The sequence below is a fragment of the Stylophora pistillata genome, chromosome 11 (genome assembly GCF_964205215.1).
Source record: "Stylophora pistillata chromosome 11, jaStyPist1.2, whole genome shotgun sequence".
Lineage (NCBI taxonomy): Eukaryota > Metazoa > Cnidaria > Anthozoa > Scleractinia > Pocilloporidae > Stylophora > Stylophora pistillata.
The window spans coordinates 30,853,912-30,870,175 of NC_142529.1; the positions used below are offsets into that span (position 1 = coordinate 30,853,912).

The 16,264-nt window shown below is 36.6% G+C and overlaps 2 protein-coding genes across 2 annotated transcripts; one reads left to right on the forward strand and one right to left on the reverse strand.

The window, feature by feature from the left end:
- Positions 1–61: 61 nt before the first annotated feature.
- On the forward strand, positions 62–2,657 carry LOC111336342 (uncharacterized). Its single transcript, XM_022942420.2, has 4 exons — positions 62–398; positions 1,494–1,583; positions 2,013–2,122; positions 2,214–2,657. Exons 1-4 carry the CDS (start codon positions 326–328, stop codon positions 2,415–2,417), a joined length of 477 nt encoding a protein of 158 aa, XP_022798155.1. The 5' UTR covers positions 62–325; the 3' UTR covers positions 2,418–2,657.
- LOC111336341 (dual specificity protein phosphatase CDC14A) lies at positions 2,654–15,302 on the reverse strand. Its single transcript, XM_022942419.2, has 19 exons — positions 15,147–15,302; positions 14,961–15,051; positions 14,804–14,879; positions 13,002–13,094; positions 12,076–12,158; positions 11,632–11,698; positions 11,192–11,254; positions 10,844–10,880; positions 10,612–10,662; positions 9,129–9,303; positions 8,381–8,436; positions 7,726–7,813; positions 7,522–7,572; positions 7,248–7,315; positions 7,019–7,110; positions 6,553–6,755; positions 5,747–5,800; positions 5,404–5,511; positions 2,654–5,138 (listed from the first exon to the last, which is right to left on the reverse strand). The coding sequence occupies exons 1-19, from the start codon at positions 15,190–15,192 to the stop codon at positions 5,075–5,077; spliced, it is 1,566 nt and encodes a 521-aa protein (XP_022798154.1). The 5' UTR covers positions 15,193–15,302; the 3' UTR covers positions 2,654–5,074.
- Positions 15,303–16,264: the final 962 nt, after the last annotated feature.

Below are 16,264 nucleotides of genomic sequence, written 5' to 3' on the forward strand. Positions count from 1 at the left end.
TTGCTGTCTATCTCGAAAATCACTAATTTCACACTCACTGTAAGATAGCAGTAGCGCGAAACAAAAATTTAAAATCGATTTTTCATAAACCCATAAATTTCATACTCTGTTTCTTGTACCAGCTTGCTAAACGGTATGATCTATCAAATGTTTTTGTTAATTATTAATTCTTTTGAAGTACACTGTTTGGGTTTTCCAAATAAGCGGAAGCAACTGGGCTATGAAATGAAAATATCTTGTTTTCAATATTGATTTTCTCACAAACACGTTGCTATCATCGTTCGCAAAGTATCACTTTTCATCAGGAAGAAACCGTCATAAAAAAATGCCATCGATATCCCCAAGAAACATTTTGGTGGCAGTGGATGGAAGTGTCTACAGCGAGAGGGCTTTTGCATGTGAGTATATAAAAAGGCACCGAAATGTTTTTAATACTGCTGCAGACTTCAATCTGAAATCAATGGTATCGTTTTGAGCTCAGCGTGAGGTTGCAACCGTCAGATAAAACTTCTTGAATTTAAAGCTGAATTACATTTTTACGCAATACGTATTTATTAGATGTTTTCTCGCTGTGATAAGCTTATGGCATGATATTTAATGCTGCTTTGTCACAAATCCCGCTAAATTTGTTTCAGTTTCTAAGCAAGAACAAAGTGTTTGATACTTCCAAGGCCGCTCTCATTTTTCGGTACGTTTATTTACGCGCATACCAGCAAGATTTTTTCAGGAGTTCTCGCTATCCTTGTTAACAATCTAGCGGAGTTCTGCAACTACCTCACGCATTGACACAATTGCCGATGTACAGAAATAACTTTACATCAAATTTTTTATCACAAACTTCTTAAGTTTTAGATATTTTCGCTACAGCTTTGAACGTTCCTGGTATCCAAACCTCTCCTATGTAGAATATATTAGAGCTTGTCTTTTTTCGGAATGAAAAGCGGATAACTTCGAATACCAAACATTAGAAGCTGATGGATTCATCAACCTCGTAAAAGCGACGTGACTGGAGGCACGGTCAAGGCGTTATTCTAAAGAAAAATTGCTGGTTTAGGGAAAAAATTGACCGTTAAGAAATCAACTGTTTGATTTGCTTTTTATTAGCTGTAAGATGTCCTTTTCACAAGGTGCTTTATTTTTGTTGAAAGGAAAATAAAAAATGCAGTGTTTTGTTTTGTTTTGTTTTGCCACAAGGCTGGCGTGAATTAGCATTTTGGTTTCGGCCATACACCAGTCAATTATTGTTATCATTTCAAGATAGCGTGCACCTGCTCCAAGCCTCTGCAGGTGTCCGTGAAGCCCTCGGAGAGTGGTCGGGAAAACTTCGGGCTTTCGACCGTTTGTAAAAGCCTAAACGGAGTTCGCAAGAAATTCTGATACTAAAATGGATCGTGAAAAATACGAAGGTAACTGTTAGTTTGAAAACAAGGATTATTTTGTTTAAGACGTTTCCGCTACAGGTGTTTCTGCTAGATATGTTTTCTGAATTGCAGGGTACGCTAATAAATTCCGACAGGAGAGAGACCAGGTGGTGTTTGTTCATGTTTACGAGTCCCCGATCACTCCAGTACCAACATTTGCAAGTAAGAATGTGTGTAGCAATAATTTCTATTCAGTGCAGTCCCTAAGCACCAGACCCGACCGTGACGTCACGAGAAGATAGAGATTAATAGAGAGAACCTGGGAACTAGGCCAAAAAATGCAATAGGGAGAGGTAAATTTTTTTAAGTTCATTTCAAATCAAGGTCTAAACGCCACCGCCGTCTCTGTCCGAGCCTCGATTCGTAATGCTGCCCAAAACGACAGCAGCCTTCAGAAAAGTAACGCACTTGAAAAAATTGGAATGTTTAACTTTCCTAGGGTCACGCAAGGATAGTAACCCACATAATAAAGCCTGATAGGCGATAAAGAAACAACAGTGGAAAAAGTCTTCAGTGTTTGGAAAATAGTGTGGTCAATTATACAGTTGTTATGGTACTTGTTATGGTAAGGTTCTTACCTTTATGTCATAGATTGTATGAGTATTCCACCGCGAGAAGAATGGGAACGAATGTTGCAAAAGGCAGAGCAACAGGCAGAAGAGATGCTATGCGGCTACGAGAAAAAATGCACGGAAATGAAGGCAAGTACTCCATACCCATTCTTCATTCGTCAGCATAAATCAACAAAATAAAACCAAAAAAGAAACGGCGTGCTCGTTTTCTTCTTTGCAGCTCCCTTTCAAGACTATCTACGCCTATGGACCGATTGGTCATGTGATCTGCACCGTGGGAAAGGAAGAAAAAGCCGAATGCATAATTCTAGGAAGTAGAGGACTGGGAACCATTAGGCGAACAATCTTAGGGAGTGTCTCCGATTACGTCACTCAACACATGACCATACCAGTTTTACTAGTACCTGCTGCGGAAAAACGCTAACGTAATCAATTGCGTCAGCAGTTACACTCATACTCGTTACAACCCCTGTTTGCGACGAGACTTAAAATTTTCCTTTCAGGTCAAAAAGGGATTATTATAAAAACTATTATAAAGGTGTGAAAGATGATGATAACCAATGTTACAAAAATTCATTTTTTCAATTATAATGAGACTTCTGCGGGGTTGATAAAATAGGGAATTTAAATCAAGACAAAACAAATAAATTAACAATCATATATACCTTTGGGTGTTTTATTATGAAAGGTAATATACAACCTTTTGATATATATACACGTTACTCTCGATAATAAAAGAGTACGAAAGCTTAAAATAATGTTAGAAAACTTTCCCCACACACATATTTGGAAAAATGATGAGATAGTCAGTATCTAGAACACACAGCATTTAAAAGATGGACGCTTTGCATCCTTGCGAAAAAAAGGAACGACAAACTGAAAAACAACTGATCGAGTTTCGAGATTTTGCCAAAGGCAAACCAAATATTCTCATCGATGTAAGGTGTATATAATCTTGCATACAAGATGACACAACACAAATCCGATAAAAACTAAAATAGTTAATAGAGTTTTTTTTGTAGGTGTTTTTTCACATTCAAGTATTCTCAATCGCGATGGAGATCATTAAACATGTACGGTTAAAATTACGCACGGTAAAGTGTATCCAATCTGCTACTGTTCGCCACAGTTTTTGCATCCAATTCAAGTATTCTCAATCGCGATGGAGATCATTAAACATGTGCGGTTAAAATTACGCACGATGAAGTGTATCCGATCTGCAAACTGTAGCTAAATACCTTAACTGCCTCTAAACAATCCCCTAAAATTGCATTTCTTAATGGAAATGATCCATACAAAAATAATTTATAATACAAACGTACCGGATTAAAACGACAGTAATTTGTACATACAACCACAAAGTTTCTTTCGAATCTGCAAATCAGTGTTCGAGATAATTTCTCTTGCACAATTTACAATTCCCTTTGTTTTTTTTTTTTTCTCCTGTTGGTACACGCTTTAAGGGGACCTTAACACTTTCAACTCTGGAAAAAACTCTTCAAACCACAGTAAAATATTCCACCACTTCCCTCGTCTGTAAACTTAACGCAACCAACTTACGACTTCGACGCAATATGAACGAAATTTGAACGCGTTCCGTGTACCACTGACACTGAAGGGAAGCTACTGTTCGTCACAGTTTGTGTAACTTGAAAAACATTTCCTCATCCGTTCGAATCCCGTTCATTCTAAGTCATCCTTGCTCATTCATGGTTTATCAATACCACGTTGTTGTTGTTCGTCTATTTAATGGAATCAATATTTTGCGGTTTCCTTCCAACTGACGTTCGTTTTACTGTTGCAAAAGAGTCGACTCAGAGCATCATGACGTAGGCCCTTTGAGACCTACCAGGTACATTCTTAATTCAAGACACATACAGGATCATGTCCTAAAGATCACTATTCCATAACATTACGTCACCCTAAAACTAACTCCCCGAGACACTTCTGTTTCCCAAGCTTTACCAGTAAAGCAAAGGAAACCGCGAGATCTTCAGGTAGACTTCTAAAAATAATTCGCGTCACTCTCTCTGTGTGATAGACAGAAGCGATAGAGTATGTGAACTTCACAGCCTTGTGTGACTGTCACAGCGTCATGTGACTGTCATGGCGTTGTGTGACCTTCACGGCGTTGTAGAACAACGCAAAAAAAACATCCTACGAAGAACTTTATATATTTCGGTGATCACTCGATACTCTTATTTTTCTTAAAAACCTGATCATTCTGAAATATAAGTCTTACTGATAAATTAACGTTCGTGATAAGTTGGTTATCTATACAAAGACAGTAAAAAAGTTCTCTTTTTACAACACGACCATCCTGAAACCCTGCGACTATTCAAATCAAACCAATCACTCGTTCTACAACCGCTCTATATCCCAGAATCCCACATTAAATTCTTTACACTTATATAACTCGTGACCAAGGCATCCTGCTTAACTAGCTATACCATTCAACAGAACACTACCTGTAAAAATACAGTTACCTTTGCAAGATGCGGCCCTCCCCGCCCGGTTCACTGAAAGCCGATCAGCGCTAATTTCTGCTCTAATCTCTCTTTAACAATAGATACCACAGAAAAAGGCGGAGTTACCCTACGCCTTCATTTACTGACATCATTTGTAAGAGAAACCTTTCGATAATAAACTACTGAGAAAAATACACATAATCAGGCTGAGACAAAATCCATCACAAGGCTTTGTTCTGGAGGTAACCCCTTTAAACCTATTCTTAGATCACCCCAGTTTTCGGAGATATTTGAGGGAATTGCTAATGACAATTCTAAGATGCAAATTTTATTCACGTGGGTATCCTAAGCAACGATTCGTTCTCCATCAAAAGAAAAGGTAAAGGTTCGTTAAAACATTGCTCGGACATAGTTTGAGTTTAAAAATAGCTTGATAGGAATTACTACCAGAATAAAGGGAATCAGTGTTAAAGCTTGAATTAGCTTACACCTCTAATGAATTAGCCAGCCTGATCTACCTTCCGGAAGGGTTCTGTTCAACAGACTGAACTTGCAGTCTGTTGAAGCCAATGCTCAGCAATTCAGTAGGACCTGATGAGTATCTGGTAATTGGTTATGTTTTGGCCAAAGCCGCCAAGTTCAGCGCTCTACTGCTCACGCGTGATGACGTCATACGACTGAAAAAGAAAAAGTTAATAACACTTAAAACAATGCTTTTAATTAGTTATGAAGTAAGAATGATAAAGGGCAATTATTTACTTATTTCATTTTTTTTAATGGAGTAGTCGGATTCGAGCAAGAGGAGTTTTGTTTTGGTTTTAGTGGCACAAACCCCTCGACATGGAGTCTAACGCAGTAAGCACTTGATCAACGCTTTAACCGTCCTTTAACCGGAATAAACCGGCTTTAACCGGAATGAAACGCTGTTTGATTGGTTATTACCTTCGTAACATGTGAGATGACGTCCTTGTAGTTCTTCTCGGCAGAGCAGAAACTTTGGATGTTTTCAGCGGTGACATTACTGACTGCATTGTCGACGCGTTTGCAAGTCTGTGAAAATATCAGAGAAACATCACTATCTTGCTGATTACAACAAATTTTTTTAAATAGTATTTTGTTGTCATCTATAATTCGTGTCAATCTTGCCCATCCTCAAGATGACGTTTCTATCTTATTGAGCTAATATTTTGTAACAGGAGTACAAAGAGTAGGTGAACCACAATTTTTCGAGGCGATATCAAGGTGGAAGTTTGTCGCACGTTTTACTGAGCTACGTTACACTTACTTCAACGATTGCCCGGTCGTAGAGCGAGTGTGACCTACTCTACCATCCTCCAATCTGAGAGATAAAAAGGAAAGCTTTTATCAACAAAACTAATTTAATAATATGACCAGAAGGTACTATACATTACAAATACACGCCTCACATAGTGAATATTATTTTTCTGTCTGTGCAACAGTTATGCTTTGCAATGTGGTGCTAACTCTTCTGTCCCCGGATGGAGTTACACAGAGTGACCATTCAGAAGAAAACTTCTTGAATGTGAAGCACTTTTCGATTAAGTTACGTAAAAACCAAAACCAAAGTAATCACAACGGCCAATCAGAGATAGGAAATTACCTTTACGAGCCAATGAGAACTCACAGTAAAAACAACCAAGCTGTCTAAAGCGCGGAAAAACGCGTGCGGTAAAGTCGTGATTGGTTTTCGTTTTGTATCTGATTGGTTGAAAGAGTGGCGTGACTATTCTGGACCAATCACAGAAAAATCAAAGTAACCTCGGATTATTTTCGACACAATTGTAAATTGCTGTAATACTGTTTATTGTGCTTTTCTACTTAGCTCCAACTTTCTAGTTTTCAAATGAAACCCTTATTGACGTTATAGTATCAATGCTAATTCAAACGGTAAGGTGACGAGAGAAAACAAAATGATCGCCAACAAAAGAACTTCTTGATTGTCAAACAAATTCTCCTTGTCAGCACCTAAGACAATGTCTAGAGAACAGTATGGAGAACACAGATACTGATGTCAGAATGGAAAGGGTTGAGTCATTTTTTACAACCCAAAGCTTAAGAAAGTTATCTTACTTTAATGCCCCGGTTGTTGCCGATCGCGGATGACGTAATGAACGGCTGGTCTTCAAGCGCCTTAGTTCATCTCCTTGTGTTGGCTCCTCGTTGTCATTAGAATCTTTACTGACTGTTACCTCTTTGGAGGAGAGAATGCTGCTACGTTCACTCAGCAAAGACGCGCTTGAAGTGGGTGTGGCTCGTAAGATGGGCGTAAGATCCTTGAGAAAAATTGAATAAAATAAGGGACTGTTCAGTGTAAAACACGCTATCGTAAAATTTTAAGTATTTTTGTTTGAATCATTGGTTTTATCAACTGAGTCGTATAATGTAAATTGGCCACCGTAAAGAGTTTCTAGCGCCGACGTTTCGTGCATTATCTTTTCGTCTACATAAAGGTTGCATATATTTTTGCAAAGCACAACAAAAAAATTCAAACATTTGGTTAAAGCTCCTTCAATGAGCTGCTTGAGAGTGATGTTACCTTATACAATTTGCCCGGCCTTGTACTGATGGAATCTTCAATCTTGATGGTGTCCACTCCACTAATAAGTCGGCTTACACCACATCGATCCACTGATTTTTACGTAACAAAAAAAAAAAAAAAAAGAAACATTAAATTACAAGGTTGTTCCATAATTGATCAGTTTGTGGTACACGCATCATTTAAGGAATTGTTTTAAAATTAATACAAACTCTATCTGCAAACCAACCTTTTTCTGTCTTCTCTTTTTCTCTTGACCTAAAAATGTCCCCTTGTATCCACAAACTAGCTTGTTTTCTGCAGAAAAGGCATATAAATACATTGTAAAACAAGTTAAACGGTTTCAAATCTTAAATACTACTTGTAATTAAAATGAAGGACCTAAATGTACACATTCGATGGACTAAAGGTTGGGCTTTGTGACTTTCCTCCGAGCTAAAAGTGCCATTTAGTCTTTACATCTGTCATATAAGTGGAGAAAACAAATGAACCACTACACTCACTCTTCTAAAAAGTTCTGCTGTGGTCCAATAACTGATCCAGGACGGCAAATTCTGCGAGTGAAACACCAAAAATTGGACGCTGTAAATCTATGATCACATTGATAAAATTTTAAATGCCCGTGATTTTTCCAAGCAGTAAGAGATTTTTCTATTCATAATTCTCTCTACGTACTTCTTTTAAGTAGTAATAATATCACATCTTACCTTAACCAGGCAATAGCTTCTGCAGCAGTGAATCTGTAGTGCTTGATCAAGTAGCACGCTATTAACGTTCCAGTTCTACCAAGACCAGCTGAATACAGGAAAATAAAACAGTGAGTCAAGAGAAAAAAACGTGTACACCAAACTACATTCAATCAATCCTTTAGACCCCAACACCAGTATGCATATTTCCCACAGTATTGACAAGGGCAATTTGTTTAACAATCGAGGCTGTTAAGTTGATGTTCATATCCTTATTTCTCATAACATTTGTGTTTGATTTAACAGTAAAAATGTAGGGAGAAGTTATATACCAGTTTGTCTAAGGAGTTTCAACTGCCATTTCAGACCCAAACTTACATCTACTTGACTTACTCACTGAGCATAACATGTTAGAAACAATCATGCAAGGTACAAGTATCCACTATCAGAGATTCTTCTACATTCATATCCTTACTAAATACATGATATATGAAGCAGCCTTTGAGTTCACAAATTCTGAAGTAATGATGATTGAGATAGGGGATGGTCAGAAAGTCAATTGTTCTTCTCTTGCTCTGGCATCAAATTAAGGCATGTTTGAAACCAAAGGTTAAAAGAGGAGGAGAAACAGCTTTTTCCTTGGTTGCAGCAGTCCTGGGAAAATATGAATCCTTACCTTTACAGTGAACTGCAACAGCTCCTTTGGCATTTTCTGCTACTGTCAAGAAACGCCTGATGAGCAAGATATTTCATGTCAATATGGGGAAAAATGGTTCATTAGTGGAAATGTATGAACACCCAAAAGTAAGGACTTGGTAAAATTAAACTTCACATGTAACAGAACTTTGTTCAAACTGAGACTGCATCATTCTCAACATTATTCTGCTAAAGTCCTTGCCAGGCTCAGTGAGGATGAGAGAAAATCTGTTTTTTATTCTTTTTTTTTTTGAAGGAGTCCTTCCTTTGCTGTTGTAAGTGCCCACATGCATATCCTCTCGCCTGTCCACCATTCCCACTCATCTACACAAACTGATTGCCCAGAACAGGACACTCATTAACAGAAAATTTCTCCATTTTTTGTTTACTGTAGAATGGTTAAATTGAGTGGTGGTTTAATTTCTAACAATATGCAGTATCATCTTTGACTGTAAATAATATTTTTTAAGGTTTGATTTGTGCAGTAAATGTTGTTTTGTAGTAAATAATTCTGCGTTTATTGGATTTGTGTGTCACATTTATAAATTCAAGATGGCCGCCGGCCAACTCCAACTTCGCGATGTTTAAATTTTGCGCAAAGTCCCCTTGCGCGAAAATAGCGAAAATTGAACAACGCTAATAATTAAACACTTTACAGTAACTCAACAAAAAACATGCCACTTCGATATTAATGACAAAAAAGCAACAATAACAAGAAAACAACCAACCTGACAATCATGTCACTTGGCACACTGCCGTCAACAAAGAACAGGTCAAAATGTTCAATACCATGATCTGTAAACCTCTTTGCATCATAAAATTTCTTGTTGAGTCTCACAACTGCTGTAACATTGTGCTTTTTAAAGTAAGGGATGTAGGCTTCTGGGGCATGCAGCGGATAACCTTTAAGGTAGAAATGTTATTACAAAAATTACTGTCACAATAGAATCAATTTTGGTACTAAGAAGAAAGAGTTTGACCCCAGTCATTAACCCTAACATCTGCATCCATACTATTCCCTATACATTTCCTTTGGTACTTTCAAGGAGAATTGGTGCAATAATCAAAGCTTCTTAGTTGGTGATCATTCCCTTTATTCTCAGGATGTTAATGAATGATTCAGCAGTATTTCTGTTAGGAGAAATTAAATGCTGGTCACTCTTAGAGTTTAAAAGGTGAAGATAACTGTGCGACCATGAAGCATGATTCAGACTGGTTAAGAGTAAGTATGAAAATATACTAATAGTTAAACCGCCCAGTTAGCCCAATGGATAGTGCGCTGGGCTGTTGAGTGGGAGGTTGAGGGTTTGAGCCCCGGCTGGACCAACACTCAAGGTCTTAAAATAATTGAGAAGAATTTGTTACCTTTCCATAACATCAAGAAATGGTTAGTTATTCTAGTCTTATCGGATAGGGACGAATAAATGGAGGTCCTGTCTCCTGCAGGGTTAGGGGTAGGAGACATTAATTTCCCACACATGAGATTACTGTGTGATAGATGTCCTCCCCTGGGGTGGATTGGTGAGTGCAAAAGGGGTTAGGTGTCAATTGGGACGAAAGTCCTGTTCCTTTCTCCTGCCATTCCCCTGGCAAATGAATTAAATTCTAAATTATAAATATTGAATTGGAACCTCAAAATCTTGATTCACTCAAAACATAACAATTGACTTAATCTACAAGAAAATGGATCCAGTGGTTTATACAACAGTGAGTACAAAAGCTGAATTTTAACCAGGCAAATAGAGAGATGAGATGTGTAAACTGTCCTGTCGTACTGTCCATTTAAAGGCGTGTTACCTCTGTAAGTACATGCTGTGTACTCCAATTCAGCAACTAATTAACAATTATTCCACGAGCGCGCGTTGGATATGAGGTGCATAACGCCGAGTTGGCTATAATCATCTCATATCAAACAAGCACAAGTGGAATAACTTTTTTATTAAAAAAACGCCCCCAAGATACTAGACAAATCTTCTCGACTTTATTTTGTAAGAAGAAACCGAATGTTACAATGTTCAGATATTAGATTATGGTATATTGGCTCATACACCATAATGGCTAAGCCAATAAAAAGTCTTGAATTGCATTATCCAATGATCTAGTTTTTAATAATAACCAATTATACAGTATTTAAGAATTTTGTAATAGTTCTTACTATCAGATATAATGTGGCTCTTGTAGTTTAATCACAAGTCAGTTGTAAATGCTTACCATTCTCAATTCTACTCTTATTGTGAGGTCCACTAAATGCCAAAAATTTATCTGAAAAATAGTGCGATACAAAATGAGTTTGGTATGTTTGATAAACAATTTACTTTGCAAATTTAAGCTCTGTACACTTTTAAGTGGTAAGACTACTGTCAAATCAAGGACATTTTTTATTAATTCATTGACACAGTATTTTGTGGCCATCTAATAACACTGAGTTATCCATTCTTCTAACCTGGTAACAGCCAGTTGAAATCCCCATTTTCAATTCGCTGTGAGAAAGAAAACTTTTTGAGAATACATCGAAATCTTATAAATGAGTTATCATAATAATAATAATTACAAAAATGAAAAGAATAATAGTAAAGAGAAAAATAAGTTTTAAAAAATTTAGAACATGCAAATTTCTGTGCAGATTTTCTTGTGTGCTCAAAAATTAAAAAAAAAATGTCAGAAATTAAGTCATGATCTCACTGGAAAACCTAAGATTGCAAAAAAAAAAAGCTATAATGATAATATTGATTTATGGCTATTGAACAAAAAATTTATTAAAAAATTTAACCACAAATTTCACACTTCTCACCTCATAATGTTCGTACTCTTCCACATCAAAAGTTTCAAAGTTAAAAAATCCATTCTGTAGTGCCTGAATGATACATATATAAAAAAACTTTTACAATGTACAACTGAACCACACATCTGTAAGACTTGCATGTATACAAACCTTGCACACACAAAAACAAAGAATTATCATAATAATTATCAATCTTTAAAGATCAAATCCTGGCTACAGTTACTAACATGGACAACAATATTTCATGATTTAGTTAAGTATCATCAGTCTCCTTCTCAAGTTTACCTTAAGTGTGTTATATAATTTATGCAGTAAACTAAATCATGTTCTTGATATTAAAGACCTTGACAATGAAAACAAACATGGATAATTGGCAGGTATGACCATGGATTTCAATATTTCAATTTGACATTGTATCAAAGTGCACGTAATTAAAATTGTTCTTGTACCTTGTAAAGGCCATTTAAAACATCCATTAGGGAAAGATTATATGAACATGCTCCAAATGATGCATCTCTGTAAAGAAAACGAATATCATTTCAGTCTATCAAATTTTTTTGTTACATAATTAAAAACACTAATGAGTGGGTATATTTTGCTCTAATTCACATTCTAAATGCATTCAAGCCAAAGTCTACAACAACAACAATATTGGGTTTTGAGCTTGCATTTACATGTACCTGTAAGAACCAGATAATACTACAGTGCATTCCCAAAAGGGCTAAATTAAATCTAAATTACTAATGAATCAAGGTAGAATTTTTTAACACTGATAAAAATAGGGTGAAAAAATATCGTTTGACTGTACCAATACCACATACTTAGATGACACGCATATACTAATATATGGTATGAGTGCATGCATATCATCCTCACGTAATACATGGACACACCTAAATGGAAGAAATGGTGGGTTGCAACCATTAATTATCAGAGGTCTATAAGACTCTTCTGGCGTTCTCTTCAGGTGGATTATCTATGTAAAAAAAAAAAAAAAAGCAAGATACACCAGTTTTTACATTCAATAATTCAAAGTTAAGAGGTAAAAGTAAGTAACTCCATGGACTCTCTCTCGCTGCCACTTAAGTTTTTGTGAAGGTGGGGTGCAATTGCCTTACTCTTACAGAAAAGGGATATCCGAGCTTGGTCATTCCATAAAAAAATATGTTCTCAAAAGTATATGGGGAAAACAAAGCATCTGAGTCTCTCACAAGGAATCAAAGCCAAAACCTTCAGATTCCACACTCTGAGGCTGATGCTCTCCCACTGAGCCACAGAACTTCATGATAAACTAAGCCACTACTAGCATCATATGCCACAAGCCTTCAGATTCTATACTCTGAGGCTGATGCTCTCCCACTGAACCACAGAGAACTTCATGATAAACTAGGCCACTACTAGCATCATATGCCACAAGCCTTCAGATTCTATACTCTGAGGCTGATGCTCTCCCACTGAACCACAGAGAACTTCATGATAAACTAGGCCACTACTAGCATCATATGCCACAAGCCTTCAGATTCTATACTCTGAGGCTGATGCTCTCCCACTGAACCACAGAGAACTTCGTGATAAACTAGGCCACTACTAGCATCATATGCCACAAGCCTCCTACAGCCAGCTAGGATCAGCAGTGTTGAAAGTTTCATGTGAGTTCTTTAATTCTATTAACTCACTTGATGCTTTCCTAATTACTGATGTTTCATGATAAATAATGAAAATTACACTGACTAGTGTGCAATTTTGTCCGAGATTATAGCCCTGTTTCAAAATTTAATGAACCCACAGTGCAAGTTTGAGTTGAAATCACAATACTTACTGAATATGATGCAATCAAATATGCGGCATTTGCTCTCTTCCTGCTATCAAACGAGGTGTAATGAACGATCTTTTTCTTTGCTAAAGAGAAAGACTGCAAATACAAAAAATTACATTAAAATGACTATCTGAGAACTGGAACAAAAAAAATTTAACAATATACGAAAAAAAATACACTTCATTTTCAACAACAAAATAAGAGCAGGAGAAATTTAAAGATTGAGGAAATGTCTTCTAATAAGCCAGACTAGTCATACCCTTGTTTAGCAAACCTTTAACTTTATAAACACTCGATTAGCCCAGAGCTGAGAAATGTCTCACTTAAATCTAAGCACACAATTATTCTACCCGATCAATGCTAAATGGAAAAAATGAATGCTTCAAGTATCACAGAGTTCTGCTTTTATCCCTTAACTCAAAGAAAAACTAAACTGTTAGTCTGAAATTGAAAATACCATGTGATGATGTTGAAAGTATCACCTCTTTGAAGTTTATATCACACAGTAATTGTTAATTTTCAATTAACTATCTTTATTAACTAATCAGATTACAATAAATTTAATACAAGTGGAAAAAATGGGATTTTTTTAACTGATATTAGTAGACAACAAAAAACAAAAACTGCTCTGATTTCTTAAAAACCAAAGAGGAAATTTAGAACTGATATCTTCTTATAGATATCTCATATGTTTGGCATAAAAGAATAAGTTTTCAAATCATTTAGATAGGCAAATATTAAGAGCAGGAAGGAGGACAGCTTCCATGCGGAATGCAGGAATTTATCAAGTTAATCGACTAGTGCATACTGGTGCATACCAACCATGAACACCCTTTTTAAATGTCAACAAAATTATTGACGTTTCATTCACTATTCAAAATCAAATTTCCACCTGGGTGTCAAAAAAAAAATTTATAGCCCATTCTTTAAAATATGATAATAATCACGAATTTTTATATAATAACAGAGGAGTAGAGGAAGGAAACATGCTTTGGTAAGTTACGCTACGCTAAGTTTCTGTCGCCATTCTTAAATTGCTTCACTCCAAAAGACTTTGACTTCCTCTACCTTTAGTAATAATTTATGATCAGGGTTTCTAATTGAATTCGCGGTTTATTTTCTTCGACATATTGCGAGAAAGGGGATTCAAGAGTATCATTAACGAAGATAAATAGAAAGAATTTTCTCAAGTGCAAACGTATCGTAATATCGAATTCTGTTTATCCGTTTTAGCATTAGACCGTGAACACGAGGCAAAATTCCAAACCTCAGACTTACATTATCGCACTGGGACATGCTTTACGCAACCACAGCCTCTCAGAGCTGATGTGCAGAAATTTTGGTTTTCTAACCGTTTAGAGAGTATATTTAAGCACAGAGAAGGAGAAGGGAGTAATTTCGTGTCAGTACAACCGGCTGAAATACAAATAGGTTAAGCTTAGCGTTTAGCAAACAAACGAGGGAACCCGTAAAAGGAAAAAGCATCGTCAACGATGTTTTGATCATATCGATAGCGCTTAGAAGGTCCCCATAAACGGAATACAAACTAAATTATCAATATCACCGACTTAGAAAAATAACGAATTGTATCGAAATAACGGACGTTAAAGTCTCCAGTAAATACTAGCGTACGAGTGTAAAATAATACGGACGTGAGTAAGTCTTCATTTACCATGGACACTAGAAGTCCGCTAGAATTCAAGATAGCTAGAGCGAGCGAACTGTCTGTTTCTTCACCAAACAATTTGAAAAATAATATTAATATTTTTATCCACGAAATATAGTGAAAATAGCAGATTTCTTACCTTGAGCTTCTTGTAAAGCCTACAACAGTATCGATACAGCATAGCGAGATTCAAGGGTCCAAAGTCGGCGTAAAAACTGCAGAACGACAAGTTCACAAATTGACTAATTAGAACGCAGGCTGACGGCAAATAAGCTTCCAAATTAGAACATACTTACTTCTCATACACCAATTCATCATCTACACAGAAATAATGAACAGATTCAGTATGTCTGGGCTTGTTCCGCAGTGTGATGAAGTACAATCGGTCTATGAAGAAATTAACAAGGGGACATCTTGGATAAGACTAACAATTCCTTGGCGGTAAACCATATTGGCAGCTGATAAAAACAACCGAGATATACCTTTGATGAATTCGCTTGCGTTTGATAGCTCGCTTTCATCGGCCATGATGTTTAAATCAAGTAAAAAGGAACAGAAATCTTCGTAAAAATCTACAACCAAACTCGCTTACTCCATTCTTCTGCAGATTCGACTGCATTACAAATTTTAACCAATCACAGCTCAAAGCATTAGGTTGCCATGGGAGACGACCTGTTACTACACAAAGGGACCTCCATTGGGGCATAGAAATAAACCATAAACACTGACGTTTCTAATCTCTGTATTGGACAATATAGTACTTCTCCTCAGATTTCAAATTACGCCTTAAAAAATTGTCTCTTTCTTAGGTTATGTCTCATCAACATGATCTTCGCTCTTCGAGGTCCTGTTAATCACAGACTCAGATCAACAAGAGGTCTCATAACTCAGCCCCTAATGCCAATTACATTCCTCAACTTTTGAAAATACAAATAAACAATTAAATCTATGCAATTAAGAAAGAAAAATATATATTGGCTTTGCACACACATACGCAAACTGGGGGGTTTTTAGTGGAGAAATTCAGACTAGTGGAGAAAAAATGCTACACTTATCTTCGCTTTAAAATGTACAAACAACAAGTTCTCTTCAAGAACCATTGTCTCTGTTTTAGCAAAGACAGTTGCATTTTATTGCGAAAGTATGCTCAGAGTTTGCCTCAGACAAATGGCCAGCCGCTCTAACGTGAAACTAGTGCTGTTATTTTATGTGAACTTCTCAGCCGTAGTGAAAGCACCTGCTATTCGTGGTCATTTGTAACATAAATAGTGTATGTTAATTATATTTTAGCCTTCCTTCACGCTGAGAACTTGAAAAAAGAAAAAAAAACTACCTCCCTGGAGCGAGGCTTTGCCTCTTTCTCATGAGGGTTCACCCTTCAGTTTCTTCTTCCAGTGATTGTTCTGTAGCCTGTTCTGCCAATCTCGGTGAACAGTAAATTTTATGGTAAAGTTCAAAGCTTAATGGATTTATCAGATTAATATTCTTTCGGATTAGACAGAGGTACGTTCATAAATCGGCTCCTTGTCCACTGTTTCTGACCAAATTTAAATTTATAATTTGGATATATCAGCGAAGTTGAAATGGTAAATTGGCCACC